Genomic DNA, 18,729 nt, shown 5'->3' with positions numbered 1-18,729 from the left:
TACTATTGTAATAACATAAAAGGAATTGTAGTTTGCACGGAAACATTTAAGTGTTCATTTTTCTCATGTGCCATTTGCAAGTGGAACAGTAGAGAAATAGTCTGAAGGTGTTGTAGGAACACTCATCCAGTCGTTTAAGTGTAAATTGTAGAGTAGTTTTTTTAGAAGTCAACGCCAAAATACAGTGCATTGCTATGTCGGTCGAATGAAGACGACGTATTTTGACACTATTTTGTAGCACGGCAGCCTCGTGTCCTGGTCACGCTGTGGCCACACCCTGTACCTCCCACATCTCTGCCAGACATCTGTGCCACACCATTTCTGCCTGAGATGAAGAGATATACAGATTTCCAAAGTAATGCTTTAATGCTTGTGGATGTACATAAAAAGTAATTCCCACTACTGTACAAATGAATAAATTAGCAGTGTGTAACTGTTTGTAAGTATTAATTATAGAAATAGCTAACAGTGGTCGCTTCAGTCTGTTAATGTTTTACTGGACTCGTACTGCGTCAGTGCAGTTCCTCTGGAGTGGTGAACAAATGAATGACACGGAACAGAAGAAGTATCTGAAGGACCTGAGCTGGCAAAACCACTGTCTGAGCCTTATCACCCGTATTCTCACCGTACGTAAAATAAGTGGCCCAGTTCTGTGACTGTTGCTGTTCTAGCACTTAACTTTTTGTGATTATGTGGTCACCGCATGAATGCGAATATATTTCTCGTAAATTTGTAAGATCTTATAATTACTGTGTACTGTATTCCACAGGTGGAGCCACACGTCGGACGAGAACCGTTGGGCCGCTTCAGGAGAAGCGGATTACGACCGTCCGGCTTTCGTTATCGCGAACGGCGGAGGTCCGTCGTACAGTAGTTTCGTGTCGAGGAGCTGCAGGAGCGACGGGAAGGAAACGGTGCAGCAGGCGTTCAGGTGCGACTCGTGCTCCGCCATCTTCTCGACCAAGTACCACCTGGTCAATCACGTGTTCGTCCACATCCGGGAGGTGCCTCCGCCGTCGCACGTGTGCAGGCGGTGCGGAGAAGTGTTCTGTGACACCGCGTCCCTCATCGACCATTCGAAGGGTCACGAGAATAACCTGCGGGTGCCCGCGGTCTCCTCGAAGTGGAACAGGGGAGACTCCGGCAGATCTTCCAAGCACCAGAAAAAGCGCAGGATTCGGAAACGCCCCGACACCAAGCCCCACATCTGCGACCTGTGCGGTAAAGCTTTCCCCCTCGTCGGGAGCCTGAAGTCGCACCAGCGGACACACTCCGGCGAGAGGCCGTACGGGTGCGACCTCTGCGGGAAGACGTTCGTGCAGGCGGTCCACCTGCGGAACCACAGAGTGACGCACACAGCCGAGAAGCGCCACTACTGCGAGTTCTGCGGGCGGCCGTTCGCTCTCCTCCACACCCTCAAGGTGCACCTGCGGATGCACACGGGGGAGAACCCGTACCGCTGCGAGGTGTGCGGCGAGTGTTTCAACTTGCTCGGGAAACTCAAGACGCACAAGCAGATCCACACCGGGAAGAAGCCGTACAAGTGCGACGACTGCGGTAACTGCTTCTCCGCCCCGAACAGCCTGAGGCGGCACAGGCGGATGCACTCCGGCGAGAGGCCGTACAGCTGCGACGTGTGCGGCGAGTCGTTCATGTGGTCGGCCACCCTGCAGAGGCACAAGCAGCTGCACACGGGGGAGAAGCCGTTCAAGTGCGACTTGTGCAGCAGCTCGTTCGCCGAGCTCGGCGGTCTCAACAGGCACATGCGCATCCACACGGGGGAGCGGCCGTACGCCTGCGGCGTCTGCGGCGCGTCCTTCTCGGCGACGAACCAACTGAAGCGCCACCTACACCGGCAGCACGTCGAAAACCCGCCTTAAAAGTCCGAACCGGGTCGGAGCTCGGCAATCTTTAGTTTCGTGCGTGACGTCTCGCGTCCTAATGCCAGACACTCCTTCGCGGGCTACGGAGACTCGGTAGCTTCTAGCTGAGCGAGCCGACCCGTTCGGACCTGTCGACGTAACAGTTGTGAGCTCGTCGGACCACTTCGTAAGATAGCGGAGTCGTGCAGGTGTGTGTTCCGGAGCCTCTGTTGTGTAAGAGTTAGTGCTTGTTGCTTTATTTAACACTCACGTCTGCAACTTGTCTAATTCCGATCCTGGTTCTTTGCTGTTAATATTCGTTTTGTACTTTTGAATTTCTGTGGCCTCTTGTCCGTCCTGACACAGTAATGCTCGGATCTCGATAAAACTGTGCGACTGGAGAAATGAATTTGGTTCTGTCCTAGGCCTAGTGCACCTTCAGCTATTGCTGATTTATCGGTGTTGCCCAAACAACAGTTGCTGTTATGTTCTTTAAGTACGGTATTAAATTCTTCTGTTAGGAGTCCTTTTGCACACCTGATTGCCTGTGCCAGAGGTTTTATATACTCCTGCCACGAAGAATGGTGGGCTTATTCAGATATCGAGTCACTTGTCAGTTTATTATTTTCTGTGATCTGGGTTGCTTTTACGAATGGGTGGAAAACTTTTCCTCGGTTGGTTCTTTCCTGCCAAAAGCTCCAGATCATTTAGGATGACGTCTGCTATTTATCGCTCTCTCTTTTTGACACGTGCTCCGATATTTCATAACTGCGAAGGTCTTGTGCTCGCCGCTTGCCACAGTAGGATTATATAAAATCTCTTGCACTTTGCAACATTCTCCCCTTCAGTTAATAAAATGTTTTTGCTGCAAATTGCTGCTTTCGAGTCCTCACATGTGACGGCACAGTTTATAAATTGAACTGGTGAGTTGGAAAAGGGGTCGTATCCCAGAAAGGAAATTTTTCAGGAGATACAAAAAACCGTTTTACTGCACAGTGGGTTTAAATATGGTGTCGTCGAGTTTCTGTGTAGCAGGTGGTCCCAGGGTGAAACAGTATACATAATTACAATACCCTTCAGCCACCAATGTGATCAGTAATCCAGTTTAAATGTATGGGAGATGACCTTTTTTCGAACCTGTTGATGCTGGTTAGGCAAGTAGCATTTTTGCAGCAGGAAGGTTGTGTTATAGTTTATATTATTCATCTTCATTGTAGCAATAAAAGAGTGTACTATGAGCATAAAGGTTAATTCATAATGTACCCAATATACAACCACAAACAAAATACAGCAGGACAGACAATGGTGGGTATGCTTCATCTTTATCCTGTCCATCCTTTGCTGGCCACAGTCAGATACTGTTATAAAATGCTCATCAGGTATGTATCGTATAATTTTCATTACATCATCTAATTTCTTCTTTTTTATTAGAACAAATCTACCATATGCTTGTTTATATGGACATGGCCCCTTCTCTAACTCAGTACCCATCTAACAAACACTTATATTCGTGGGAGGGATATGACCCCTTGTTATATACCAAACAATGTGTACAGATGTAGAAATGATTTTGGTGGTGTTATGCCAGAGTAAACCAACTACAAATTTTTCTGTTTGGCATAATCAGCTTTTAACTTCCAGACACTACCGTGAATCAGATAGTTTATACTGCAACTCAAATTGGGATAAATTACATTTATTAAATGTGTTTATCAATGTTTATTGCATTTTAAACTTTAAGCACACGTAATGATGTACAGACATTATTATAATCACAATTATCAACATAAAATTTGGAATAGAAGTTAAAAGTTACTTCATTACTTATTTAAATAGGTTTATATCAGCACATTCTATATTTAAACAGTTATAAATTCATCAGGAGATGTTACTTTGTAAAGTAGCAAACGAACACCATACAGTTGAAGTTAATTATTATGTTGTAGATCAGTTCTGCACTCTCTTCGCTGCTACTTGGCAAATTCTTATAAAAGTCATGACATATTGGAGGAATGAGACAGAATATATATTTAAAATATTGTAGCTGTGGAGAAGTTAGTGGTTTCCCTTCAGGGTGTTTAACTTTCAGAACAATATTGTGAGGTTCAGCTGTTCAGCCTCGGATCCTTTTGGTAAACGTAACCTCACGACACTCCGTTTCCTCATTGTAAGTGTATTTGAATTCCAGTACATTCACATTTTGATGGCAGATATGAATACATCCAATACTCACCCACGATAAAGGGTGGCCATCAACTTTGTTTCTAAGGGTTAATGCTGATGTAATGTTTTCTGATGAATAAAAGTCTTTTGTTTCTATCTCCACCATTCAAATGCTTGCTCTTGAACTCTGCAAGTTTTTGTTACATTTTGTAGCTCAGTAGGGTGGCAAATATGTTGATGCTTTCTAACTTTGCTCTCAATGGAGACAAAGTCTGTAGCAATGGGTAAATGACTGTACCCTGTAGTTTTGAACTTATGAGTGATCTCCTTGATATTGTTACTAGGATCTTGCAAGAAATGCATCAGGAGGCTTACTATTTTTAAGCTTCTGTTTTGGCCACCATAAGAGCCAGGCCACAATATGACCTTTCCTTTCACAGGATGCTCATGTAAATATTTCAAAAGACAGAAACATATTTCATTGAGTACCTGACCTGCAACACCTTCATGCCAGATGTTGATTGTACCTTTGTGTGTAGCCGAATGATGTATGCCCAATATGAAACAAGAAAGCTGCCGTTTGCTATACACAGTAGCAATGCTCACTTTTGGAAGAGGAAAGGTCTTTTGTATGTCAAGAGAAAGTACAGTGCATTCTCTCTTCTTTGTCCTGTGTGTCGTTCCATGTAATCTCTATGCGGTGGTGGTGGTGGTCCGGGAGGGGGGTGGGTGGGGGCAACAATGGAAAATAGAAGAAGGAAAAACAGGGTTAATAACGACATTAAGTTGGGTAGATCACAAGAAGCAATAAATTGTCTGGCCTTTGCAGACGATCTCGTAATAATAGTTGGAACCTCAAAGAATGCAAAGAAAAGATGAGAACTTCTGAAGAAAACAGCTAAGAAGACACGTCTACAAATATCATTTGAAAAGGCTGAATACTCCAATGAAAGTAACTCACCAAGAATTTTAAAGACCAAGTATGACAACATCTAGAAAACTGACATCTTTAAATATGTGGATGAAAATGTAATCATAAAAAGTGAAACATAAGCTATCTGTATCTGGACTGAAAAAATGAAAAGGGCATACATTGAAGTGAGAAATCTGTACAATAGAAATGTTTTTAAAAAGATATGAAATTAAGGCATTATAATAGAGTTCTAAATCAGTGAGTCCTCTGTGGGTTGGAAACACCACTTTTATCCAAATGCAAAAGGTCATTAGAAGATTTCGTAAAGATAGAAAGAAGAATCCTGCGAGAAATATTCAGTCCAGTCAAAAACGAAGGTGCCAATTTGGTTTTGAGACCAAGTAAGGAAATACACTCATCATGCCCTAAAAAAACAGACGAGGTCAGGAAAAGAAGTGTTATGCTGCTTGGACATGTAAAGACAATGAAGGAAGATCCACATATTCATTTAAAATGGAAAGTGGACAAAAAAATTTTAGTGTAGTCAGGAGAAACAAATTCAAACAAGATGTCAAAAAATGGAGAGGGTTTCAGGATAAAATGAACAGAAAAACAGCTTTTGTGAAATGGTAAGATGAGAGGAAAAAAGGTCATTCTGATAAAGTGAGAGAGTTTTGGAGGAAGCGGAAGGAAAAGAGAAATAAAATGTTATCTTCATTTGGTCATTAGTGGGCGTGTAATGATTTATGTATCAATAAAAGAAAGAAAAGGGAAAAAAATTCTACTTCAAATTGTTCCTATGAGTTTTAGAATGTGTGTTGATTTTTAGAATGAGATTTTCACTCTGCAGCGGAGTGTGCGCCGATATGAAACTTCCTGGCAGATTACAAATATGTACCGGACCGAGACTCGAACTCGGGACCTTTGTCTTTCATGGCAAAGTGTTCTACCATCTGAGCTACCCAAGTACGACTCACAATCTGTCCTCACAGCTTCAATTCTGCCAGTACCTCATCTCCTACCTTCCAAACTTCACAGAAGCTCTTCTGCGACCCCGTGTTGATTTTTAATTGTTTGGATACATTAATGTGTAGAGGACAACCAAACACTTTTATCACATTATTCTACATCTACATCTACATCTATACTCCGCGAGCCACCTTACGGTGTGTGGCGGAGGGTACTTATTGTACCACTATCTGATCCCCCCTTCCCTGTTCCATTCACGAATTGTGCGTGGGAAGAACGACTGCTTGTAAGTCTCCGTATTTGCTCTAATTTCTCGGATCTTTTCGTTGTGATCATTACGCGAGATATATGTGGGTGGTAGTAATATGTTGCCCATCTCTTCCCGGAATGTGCTCTCTCGTAATTTCGATAATAAACCTCTCCGTATTGCGTAACGCCTTTCTTGAAGTGTCTGCCACTGGAGCTTGTTCAGCATCTCCGTAACGCTCTCGCGCTGACTAAATGTCCCCATGACGAATCGCGCTGCGTTTCGCTGGATCATGTCTATCTCTTCTATTAATCCAAACTGGTAAGGGTCCCATACTGATGAGCAATACTCAAGAATCGGACGAACAAGCGTTTTGTAAGCTACTTCTTTCGTCGATGAGTCACATTTTCTTAGAATTCTTCCTATGAATCTCAACCTGGCGCCTGCTTTTCCCACTATTTGTTTTATGTGATCATTCCACTTCAGATCGCTCCGGATAGTAACTCCTAAGTATTTTACGGTCGTTACCGCTTCCAATGATTTACCACCTATGGCATAATCGTACTGGAATGGATTTCTGCCCCTATGTATGCGCATTATATTACATTTATCTACGTTTAGGGAAAGCTGCCAGCTGTCGCACCATGCATTAATCCTCTGCAGGTCCTCCTGGAGTACGTACGAGTCTTCTGATGTTGCTACTTTCGTGTAGACAACCGTGTCATCTGCAAATAGCCTCATTGAGCTACCGATGTTGTCAACTAAGTCATTTATGTATATTGTAAACAATAAAGGTCCTATCACGCTTCCCTGCGGTACTCCCGAAATTACCTCTACATCTGCAGATTTTGAACCGTTAAGAATGACATGTTGTGTTCTTTCTTCTAGGAAATCCTGAATCCAATCACAAACCTGGTCCGATATTCCGTAAGCTCGTATTTTTTTCACTAAACGTAAGTGCGGAACCGTATCAAATGCCTTCCTGAAGTCCAGGAATACGGCATCAATCTGCTCGCCAGTGTCTACGGCACTGTGAATTTCTTGGGCAAATAGGGCGAGCTGAGTTTCACATGATCTCTGTTTGCGGAATCCATGTTGGTTATGATGAAGGAGATTTGTATTATCTAAGAACGTCATAATACGAGAACACAAAACATGTTCCATTATTCTACAACAGATTGACGTAAGCGAAATAGGCCTATAATTATTCGCATCTGATTTATGACCCTTCTTGAAAATGGGAACGACCTGCGCTTTCTTCCAGTCGCTAGGTACTTTACGTTCTTCCAGCGATCTACGATAAATTGCTGATAGAAAGGGGGCAAGTTCTTTAGCATAATCACTGTAGAATCTTAAGGGTATCTCGTCTGGTCCGAATGCTTTTCCGCTACTAAGTGATAGCAGTTGTTTTTCAATTCCGATATCGTTTATTTCAATATTTTCCATTTTGGCGTCCGTGCGACGGCTGAAATCAGGGACCGTGTTACGATTTTCCGCAGTGAAACAGTTTCGGAACACTGAATTCAGTATTTCTGCCTTTCTTCGGTCGTCCTCTGTTTCGGTGCCATCGTGGTCAACGAGTGACTGAATAGATCCGCTTACCGATTTTACATATGACCAAAACTTTTTAGGGTTCTTGTTTAGATTGTTTGCCAATGTTTTATGTTCGAATTCGTTGAATGCTTCTCTCATTGCTCTCTTTACGCTCTTTTTCGCTTCGTTCAGCTTTTCCTTATCAGCTATGATTCGACTACTCTTAAACCTATGATGAAGCTTTCTTTGTTTCCGTAGTACCTTTCGTACATGATTGTTATACCACGGTGGATCTTTCCCCTCGCTTTGGACCTTAGTCGGTACGAACTTATCTAAGGCGTACTGGACGATGTTTCTGAATTTTTTCCATTTTTGTTCCACATCCTCTTCCTCAGAAATGAACGTTTGATGGTGGTCACTCAGATATTCTGCGATTTGTGCCCTATCACTCTTGTTAAGCAAATATATTTTCCTTCCTTTCTTGGCATTTCTTATTACACTTGTAGTCATTGATGCAACCACTGACTTATGATCACTGATACCCTCTTCTACATTCACGGAGTCGAAAAGTTCCGGTCTATTTGTTGCTATGAGGTCTAAAACGTTAGCTTCACGAGTTGGTTCTCTAACTATTTGCTCGAAGTAATTCTCGGACAAGGCAGTCAGGATAATGTCACAAGAGTCTCTGTCCCTGGCTCCAGTTCTGATTGTGTGACTATCCCATTCTATACCTGGTAGATTGAAGTCTCCCCCTATTACAATAGTATGATCACGAAACTTCTTCACGACGTTCTGCAGGTTCTCTCTGAGGCGCTCAACTACTACGGTTGCTGATGCAGGTGGTCTATAGAAGCATCCGACTATCATATCTGACCCATCTTTGATACTTAACTTAACCCAGATTATTTCACATTCGCATTCGCTAATAACTTCACTGGATATTATTGAATTCTTTACTGCTATAAATACTCCTCCACCATTGGCGTTTATCCTATCCTTGCGGTATATATTCCATTCTGTGTCTAGGATTTCGTTACTGTTCACTTCCGGTTTTAACCAACTTTCCGTTCCTAATACTATATGCGCACTATTTCCTTCAATAAGAGATACTAATTCAGGAACCTTGCCCTGGATACTCCTGCAGTTTACCAATATTACGTTAACTTTTCCTGTTTTTGGTCTCTGAGGACGGACGTTCTTTATCAACGATGATAATGTCCTCTCTGGTAAGCCGTCAGGTATTTTATCGTTTCGCCCAAGGGGGGGTCCCTCTAACCTAAAAAACCCCCGTGTGCACGCCACACGTACTCTGCTACCCTAGTAGCTGCTTCCGGTGTGTAGTGCACGCCTGACCTGTCTAGGGGGCCCCTACAGTTCTCCACCCAATAACGGAGGTCGATGAATTTGCAACCATTATAGTCGCAGAGTCGTCTGAGCCTCTGGTTTAGACCCTCCACACGGCTCCAAACCAGAGGACCGCGATCGACTCTGGGCACTATGCTGCAGATATTAAGCTCAGCTTGCACTCCGCGTGCGATGCTGGTTGTCTTCACCAAATCAGCCAGCCGCCGGAAGGAACCAAGGATGGCCTCAGAACCCAAGCGGCAGGCGTCATTCGTTCCGACATGTGCTACTATCTGCAGCCAGTCACACCCAGTGCGTTCAATAGCTGCCGGAAGGGCCTCCTCCACATTACGGACGAGACCCCCCGGCAAGCACACCGAGTGCACACTGGCATTCTTCCCCGACCTACCCGCTATTTTCCTAAGGGGCTCCATAACCCGCCTAACGTTGGAGCTCCCTATAACTAATAGGCCCGCCCTCTGTGACTGTCGGGACCTTGCCGGAGAATCGGCCACTGGCCCAACAGGCGAGGCATCCTGTGGTGGCTCGGAAACGATGTCATCACCACTAGGAAGCACCCCGTACCTGTTGGAAAGGGGTAAGGCAGCTGCCACGCGGCCAGATCCCACCTTCGCCTTTCGGCCAGGCACGCGCGAGCCCACCACTGTCCGCCATTCACCCTGGAGTGATGGCTGACCGGTAAGATGCTCACTGCCGGAAGACGCAGCGACATCAGGGGTTCCATGTGATTCCAAGGCCACCGAAGTAGGCATAGGTCTCACCACAGTTGCCCCAACGCCACTACGAGCCGACGCCTGCGCCTCGAGCTCGATGAGCCTAACAGACAAAGCCTCCACCTGCCCCCGAAGAGTGGCCAATTCTCCTTGCGTCCGCTCACAACAACCACAGTCCCTACACATGACTATGTTTACCCTACTCTATACGGTGACAAATTCCCAAGATAATCTTCTGATGAGCTACTCTGATAATCAAGAAACACTCACTGAAATACGAGACGCGAAAACTATGCTAGGTTTTCCGAGAAAAACTATTTAAAAGCTAAGCGCAGCAAATAAGTACAAAAACGCTTTATACAAACAGTACTCGCTGCTGCTGGTGCTCTCGCTCTGGCTGTCACAAGACAAATTACACAAAAGTTCAATAATTAAAAAATATGCTGGCCGGCTTTGACTGTGCAATGAAAAATAAATAATGTTCACTAGTCACTGAAATTTTGATTTAAATAAAAATCAGGGTTTATCGTTATCTTCTTTAATCTGAATCAAAGTAACGACTGAGCTGTAAAGTAAAAGAAACTAGAGCTGTGTATCACAGTAAATAATGAGTAGTACTGATAAAGTACTGAAAACTTTTGAGTTCAATTGAGAGCTCCACACGGTCAAACGAGCTAAAATGACAAGTTCAGAACGGTTACAAACCCACAAAAATGTTTTTGAGTTCTACCCTTCACCTCGTGTGAATTATTCCAAGTCTGCACTGTCACTCTCTCGACGGAATATTCCTGTATCCACACGATCGTACGACCGCAGATTTTCTAAGTATCTGCTTCCGACCCGTACGAATCCCGGAAGTCCGAGAATACAGAATACTACAGAAATGCGACCCGATCGCCCTCCCCGATAGGTACGTGTTCACTGCTGCAGCTGTGGCCTGCGAATGACTGGAGACAAGATGGCCACCGGCTATTTGTGCCCCCACACTGTTTTTAAGAATATTCACATACTTCCATTTTGTATACATACTTAAAAACAATCTTAATCAATACGTGTGTATGCTACATAAAATTAAATGGAAAGTTTCTCATCTTTTGGAAATTTACTCATCTTTTCACTGCTGTCCTCGAGTTTTTCTGCCGGGTCGATTAGTTTGCTCGATAATCAGAGTTTTGTACATCCAAATGCTACTTTAGATTTACTATTAATAAATCAGAAAGAAATAGAACTTAATGCCTAAGTCCACATTGATATGCTGCTACTGCTTTCATTGTATTATTAACAATTTTGCTGAAAATTTACATTTCTCATGCTCAGAATACATGTTCTGGAATGTAGTCTATAATATATAAGGTTTGTAACAGATCCACTTGTCTGTTTTGACGGAGCTCCACGATCGGATGTCACTGAATTTAGGTTTACGTAATGGACGGGCACTGTAGGCACAGCCACTCCTTCCACGTTCCTCGACAACGGATAAGTGCGCCAGACTCTTCCAGATCGCGTGCCACATCTGCAGTGTGCCTGCTGCACTCCTGCTGCCACAGTGTTGCCCGTACTGCAGTGTCCTCCAGTTCTGTCTGTCAATGTATTCTTGTGAAACACGATTACAGTGAAACTCATTGTTAATGCTGAAAACTTTCAGATTTTCTCTCATAACGGCGTCAGACGCTGTCGACATATTGAGAGAACAGTAAATGTACGAGGGTGGTTTGAAATGTTCTCGGAACGGAATAGGAAAAAAGTACTTACGTCACTGAAACTTTTTTTATTTTTCGAGCTCGTCTCCTTGTAGATTAATGCACTCAGTCCAACGATGTTCCGGTGTCTTAGTCCCATCTCGAAAATGGGTTTCCTCCGGGCCTGCAAAATAATTGTCAACTCCGGCTATCAATTCTTCATTCGAAGTGAATCTTCGTCCACCGAGAAAAATTTTCAGTTTTGGGAAGAGGTGGAAGTCTGACGGAGCCGTATCAGGTGAATAAGGCAGGTGTGGCAAAAATTCGTACCTCAGTCGGTGTAATTTTTCCACACCGATGGAACGTGTCTGGGCACACATTGTCTCGATGGAAGGTGGCTTTCTTCCTTGCTAAACCTGGCCCTTTTTCGCGTATCTTTTGTTGAAATTTGTCCAGAAGGTTAGCATAGTATTCTCCAGTAATTGTTTGCCCAGTGGGGAGACAATCTACAAACAGAATCCCCTTCGCATCCCAGAATACTGGTGCTTTTACCTTTCCCGCCGAAGGAATTGTCTTTGCTTTCTTTGGTGGCAGAGAATCAGCATGTTTCCACTGCTTTGACTGCCGTTTTATCTCTGGGGTATAGTAGTGCACCCAAGTTTCATCTGTGGTCACAAACAGTGGCAAAAAGTCTTGTTCGTTTCTCCTAATACGGGCCAGATATTGTTCCGATATGTCCATTCTCGTGCATTTTTGACCCAGCATCAAGGGTGGTGGCACCCATCTTGCAGATAATTTTTTCATTTCTAATTCTTCAGTTAAAAAGTGATACACCCTTCCAGATGACATCTGGCAAGTGTTAGCAATTTCACACACTTTCGATCGACGATCCTCCGTGACCTTTTTACACACTTTTGCAATGATTTCTGGGGCAGTGACACACCTTAGTCGACCACTGCACAGATCACCATCTAAGCTCTCCTGGCCGAATATAAATTCGTTTGTCCTCTTGGCAACAGTTGACTATGAAGGAGCAGAGTCCCCCAGTGTATTCCGGAAATCGGCACGAATGTCCTTTGCTTTCATACTTCTCTTTACAAAGTACTTAATCACTGCTCGAACCTGAATTTTTTTCCATCTTCGCAAATCACTGCGCGGGAACAGCAATAGAACCACATCTCTCTTCCGAGAGCACCGACATGGCACATGTTTACGCGCAACAGTGCAATGAATATTACGTGAACAACTTGTTGCTCTAGCACTGACCTCTCACGGTGATTCTGGGAACTTTTCAAAGCACCCTCGTATAACACAGAAGAGAGACCAGTTTGAACCACCACGTCCAAAGCCGAGAAAGCAAATGGCACTACCGGGACAATATGTCTAGAGTATTCACAAAAGTCGACACACATCTACAGTCATCTTCGATACGGTGTCACGTCATACTGACGGAGTGAACGTAATGCCCTCCTCTGCTGAGCTTAGTGACTCAAATGTGCCGTCACCTACTGGCAAATGCCCGAACTCTCGCACGGCTGCACGTGGCCCGACCTGGCTCGACCATCGTGCCCGTTCCAGCTGTCAGATAAATTGCAGACACTCTTTTAAAGTTTTGGCCTTCGGCCGTATAGGGCTATACTCTCATTACTCGTGACTAAGTGTACGTAGCAACTACCAAAAGAGGCAATAACACCCGGCTCGAGGAAAACTAGACCGACTGTCGTGTGGACGGCACGGATAAATTGGCGGCAGCAGCCGATTGTGCACTGGGAGTCAGGAAGAACAATCCATTTAGCTGGTAATATAGTTTTATCAAGTTTCAACATTACTAGGGTGTACAGAGAGGCCCTAGAAGAGCAAAAGCACAAAAACAACAGCAACAGAAAAGGGGAATGACTGAAATATCACTAGCTGTGGGCCTCACAATCAGTGCTGAATAGAGCAACACTACTTTGAAGATTGTGTCGGTGCTATAATGGACAGTACAAAAGATACACGGAAGTTTCCGATTGTTTTGTGACGACTTTCTTTAATGACGTGTTTCGATTTATACGTCGGTATAAACTGAAAAGCATCATTAAAGGAGAAAGTCAATTTATACATCTGCATACATCAAAATGTGTCATTATAAAAGGTAGCCTCTTTATTTTTTGTACCGGCCATTATAGCACCGATACAATCTTCCAATGATGTAAAAATGGGCACGTGACTTGACGTCACACCTCATCGGGTGCCTGCATCGTGCACTGACACGACTCTGCGATCTTAGGAAGTGGTCTGATGATGATGTCACAACTGGACCGTCGTGTGGATACTTATAAGCAGTTTGCGTGCTGAGCTTGCTGACTTTGAAAATCGACCAATGAATTCTGCAGCATTACGAGATGGAATGTATAACAAAAGTCACCAGACTTGCAAAATACTGCCGGTATAACCTGAATTTTGTGTGTTGGCGATTTAACTGAGCAGTACAGGTGTTCGGAGCAGGCACACGGACTGTGTACGAATTTGGCTCAGCTAGTTGGTCAACTGGGAGAATGTGCTGCAGTTTAACAGCTGTGCAGGAAAAGTTGTCTGTGCGGTGTGTGCAAGTCGGCCACCCTTAGCCACTCGAATTGTTTGGTTCATTGAAAATCCACTAGCGAGAAAGAATTTCTTTGTTTAACGATCACTAATAACTGCCAGTTCCAAAATACTCTTCTAAAGAGTGCATTTAGCAAAACTTTGTAATTATAAATAGACAGTGCTCTTTGAAGCACTTTTGTTAAAATTGAGTAACATTTTCAGATATTCCAGTTTGAAACCCACCTCAGTGCAGCCACTGGTTCATTGATATATATGTTCTATGTCAACCTTAACTTCTATTTTTAATGACCGAGGATATCAGTTCGTAGTATAAGAGAAGTACTGTGCTCCGGTCAGTAGATGGCAGGTAAAAATAGCGTACTTATTATAAAATGAAAGACTGGCGGATGTACATGTAGGAGTGACGTGAGTACTGATTTGTAACAGTCAACATTTCCTTCCTCGAGGCATCGGTGTGAGAAAGGAAGCACTTAAGGTCAGAAAAAAACTCTTACCTTAGGGTTGAAATTTACTGTACGGTCCGATCTTTAGCTTTCAATATAGATGATACCGTCGGTGGAAAAATTACTGTGGAATTGTGGCAGTGGGAATCTCCAATTTACCCGGTGTTAGAAGAATATTAACATAAAGAGAGAAAAATTGATATGGAGCCGAATAATACAAATGAGACTGTAGCCTTAGAGGGCCAATAGCTTTCTAGGGGGAGTTGAAGAGTGTGATGATGGAAAATTCTGTTTGTTATACCCGTATGAGGTAAAATTATCACCGGCAATGCAGAGGAATGTTAAGCAATAGTTAGGAACGCCGCTAGACTCGAGCATTCGTGTTCACGTGTAAGCGGCCGAACTCCCCCGAATGGGCCCTCCCGGCCAACCATTCCATATGTTCATTTCATTTTTTTATGTCTAAGTGCAAGAAATTAAGTAGGGTATGTGTTTCTAAACAGTTGGTAGAGTAATTGTTCTCAGTTAGTCTTCCTTTCTGGACTGTGTTCCCTCAGAAATGACATTGTGTGAAACAAATGATTTACGGCTACAGAAACATCAGCAGAACTGCCTTTTTGCAACCACTGTGTCAACATAATGAAATACAAAGATCCAAGACCACGAGGTGGAAGGACGTGCCCTCAGAATGCTACACGGAACTTCTGTGTTTTGGAAATGGACTGTCACAGTAAAACATTTTTATTTAAAAGTAGCAATAGTATTATTTGAATAAGAAATGGTTTTGACCAATTCAGACTGTCAAGAAACCTTCATGGGGTATCCTGAGACTGAGGTTTTAGATTTATGGTCTAGCAAAACAGTTTTGTACTCCACTGTTTCCTATTTGTAAAATACATTGTAGTTGTGGTTGAATTTAGAATTGTCGCATTATCTGCAAGGCTCCAGAATAAGGGAACTTCACTGGAATGAAATTAATGTTTCTGTGCCCTCACTTGTATGAGGTACAAGAGCTACACAGCCACCTACATCACTAATTTTCTGTTTCTGGAAGTATATTGTGATTTGTATGATGTCGGAGCAATTTAAATCGTATCTCCACATAGCAAACGGTATGTTGCTGGCAATACAGTTGTCGGATGAAAACAGAAAACTTGTAGTGGTGAAGGGTGTTTATGTCTCACATTGGACTGATCTCCAAATTTCTTATTAATATTACTTGTGGTCTTGTAAAGTGTTTTTCTGAATTGTAAACTCATTGTTTGTCACTGTCACTGTACATTTGTTAAATGTGACAGCAAGTGTGCAGGTGTATAGAAGAAAGAGGCAAAGTGTGTACGTGGTGAATCTGTACTTCAGAATTAGTGAAACAGTCAACGTAGTTCTTCTCTCCCGGAAAGGTCAAAGGTGCCTCGGCAGTGTTTTTCCTCGAGTAGTTATAAAGTTCCTCGTCGGTTTACTGTGCACGCACTTTGCTCACTCGAGTGACGTAAGATCTGAATTAGTGTTGTAAGCAATCTGTGCTGTACACTTACAGAAAAAAATCACAATACCAAAAGTAATTATGTAGAGTAATGAAATCTTGAGAATACGTCTGTCTGGAGTTCCGCGCCTGTCGCACTCGGTCGGTCGGTACAGGGACGGTCGATGCCGGAGTTGTCGTGCGATGACGTCCCGCACGTTCTCAACTGGAGGCGAGTCCGGGGATCGAGCACGCTGAGGCGACACGTCGACACCCCGTAGAGCGTGCGAGCGAGCGTTATCCTGTCGGAAAACACCCCCCGGAATGCTGTTTGTGAGTGGCGGCACGACAGATCGAACCGTATTGGTGCGCACGAATTTGCAGTCGGGATTCGTGTGATAATCCTGCTGTCGTAGGAAATGACATACGGGATCGTAACTTCAGATGTAGATCCAGTGTGTCCAGCAAGCAGACAGGCCTCAACTGGCCTCCTCCTAACCGACACTGGCACTGAGGCAGGACCACCTTCGATCAGAAAATAACTTCCACCCTGGCCTCCAGTGAGCTCTTGCTTGACACCAGTGAAGTTGCAAATGGTAGTGGTTCAGAGTCAGTGGAACGCACGCTACGGGGCGTCTGGCTCGAGGCTGTCCTCGGAGTAACAGATTTGTAACAGTTTGGTGTGTAACTGTGGTGACAACTGCTGCTGCAGATGCAGTGTGACATACGGGAGCCACGTGCCGTACACGTCGGTCTTCTGTCTCGGCAGTGCCGCTCGGCCGCTCTTGCGACCGTGCATTCCTGTGACCACTGCTGCCAGCAGTCACGTACAGCGGCCACTTTCCTGCTAACTTATCCTGCAATATAGCAGAAGGAACATTCAGCTTCTCGTAGCCCTATTACGTGACCTCACTGAAACTCGGTCAGGTTTTGATAATGGCGTCTTTGTCGCCTTAAAGCATTTGTAACTAACGTCGACTCACCGTGTGCAATTTAAAAGCTACCTAATGCTCACAACCGTTACAGTACATATTTAAAGCAAGTGTCATTACTAGCGCCACTCTTCTGCGACTGGCACGGAATTTGAATGGATGTCATTTTCCGGAAGTAGAAACGTGCCTACCAAATTTCTTTATGTTGCACAACTCCTTGATGTTCTGATTTTTTTCTGTTAGTGTAGACAGTTTCTCAGAAATCAGTGCACTGAAGTGACATAAGATCTGAATTAGTATTTGTAAGCACCCAGTGATATATATAGCTTCTCGTATATTAATACAATCTTCTGTAAAAGTGAGAATAAATTGTATGTGGTTGGTTGTTACAGTCTGGGAGTGGGCTAGACATATTAAAGGGGCATAATATTTTTTGAAATTGAATTTTTAATTGCTGTACCATTACCACTTTTAGACTTTAACTGTCCAGTGATTTCCTGGGTCATATTCACTAACATGACTGTCAAGTGTTCATGTGTAAGTGGCCTGTAAAGTGTAAAGGCACATACAGGATGTGCTTCCATTTCTAGACCTGCTGCGCACTTGTGTAATGTTAGGTGCTCCTTTTTCGCTGGGTTACTGGCCCGGTATAATCTATTTAATTTCAGCAATCCGTCAGAGTACCGACTGCATCAGCAACATATTTCTTGAAATCGTCTATCATATACTCGGGTTGACTGAAAAGTAATGCCTCCACCTCCGTAACTCTTCAACAGTTGGCGGCATCGGAATGCGGCAAGTACTCGCTTGTTCTGTAGCCTCTTCTCTCTAGCTCCAGTTGGGAGGAAGCCTCAGCATTGAACAGTTGTGTTGTTACAGTGTAAAGTTTGGAACCCTGTGCAGACGGTCAGTCAGTGCGATTTAAGCGACGTGCAGTCATTGAGATCTCGACTGCAACAGGTGTCACCCCAAAGGAGATTCACAGAGGATGGTAGCAGTTTATGGTGATTCTGTCGACGTGAGTACTGTGCGCCATTGCGGGAGTAAGTTTAAAGATGTCGAGGGGGGAACATCTGACCTGTGTGGCAGACGAAGAGTTGGACGTCCCGTGACAGCAGCCACCGAGCTTCACAAGTAAAATGTTGACACATTGATTCAGGACGATTGTCGGATCACTCGGAGAGAAATTGCAAGCACAATTGCCATTTCACAAGAACGCGTGGGTCACAGTGTTGCTTTGCTCGGCTATCAGAAGATCTGTGCACAATGGGTACCCCGGATGCTGACTCCTGAAATGAAAGCGCACAGACTTGAAATTTATCAGGAAGTCCTCTCATGTTACGAGAATGGTGACACCTTTCTCCATTCAATTGTGACAGGAGATGAAACGTCATTCTGTGGAATATCGACTCAGACTCGCTCCAGAAAAAGGAATTCGAGACGCAGACCTCATCTGGAAAAATCGTGGCCACAGTGTTCTGGGATGCAGATGGTGTTATCCCTGTTGATTTCCTTGATCTTGGAACAACAATATTCAGAGCGTTACATCACAACGCTGTGAACTCTGAAACGACAGCTAATGAGGGTCCGAAAGGAAAATGGAAATGTTTTCCTTCACCTTGACAATGCCCAACGACACACTTCACGTGCCACCACAGCAGAACTTTTAGAGACTGAATCGCACTACCGTACGGCATCCTCCATACAGTCCACATTTAGCACCGTCCGACTTCCATCTATTCCCGATAACGAAAGACGATCTGCGGGGACATCATTATGCTTCTGATGAAGATGTCGAGAGAACTGTGTGAGACTGTGGTTGTGCAAACTGTGTCGACTTCTTCCGTGACGGCTTCAGAAAC

General features: G+C 44.0%; 1 protein-coding gene across 4 annotated transcripts in view; it reads left to right on the top strand.

Moving 5' to 3' along the window:
* The window catches only part of LOC124553594 (zinc finger protein 436-like), a 214,855-nt gene extending 212,949 nt beyond the window's left edge, over window positions 1-1,906 (top strand). For all 4 annotated transcript variants that reach the window (XM_047127450.1, XM_047127448.1, XM_047127449.1 and 1 more), the window contains one exon: window positions 770-1,906. In XM_047127450.1, the coding sequence (XP_046983406.1) occupies window positions 770-1,880 (1,111 nt within the window). In that variant the 3' untranslated portion in view covers window positions 1,881-1,906. The remainder of the gene's footprint in view (window positions 1-769) is intronic.
* The last annotated feature ends 16,823 nt before the right edge of the window (window positions 1,907-18,729 follow it).

Source organism: Schistocerca americana, chromosome 11, assembly GCF_021461395.2.
Source record: "Schistocerca americana isolate TAMUIC-IGC-003095 chromosome 11, iqSchAmer2.1, whole genome shotgun sequence".
Classification (NCBI taxonomy): domain Eukaryota; kingdom Metazoa; phylum Arthropoda; class Insecta; order Orthoptera; family Acrididae; genus Schistocerca; species Schistocerca americana.
Note: the sequence above shows the minus strand (reverse complement) of the source record. Positions and strands in the feature narration are given on the sequence as shown.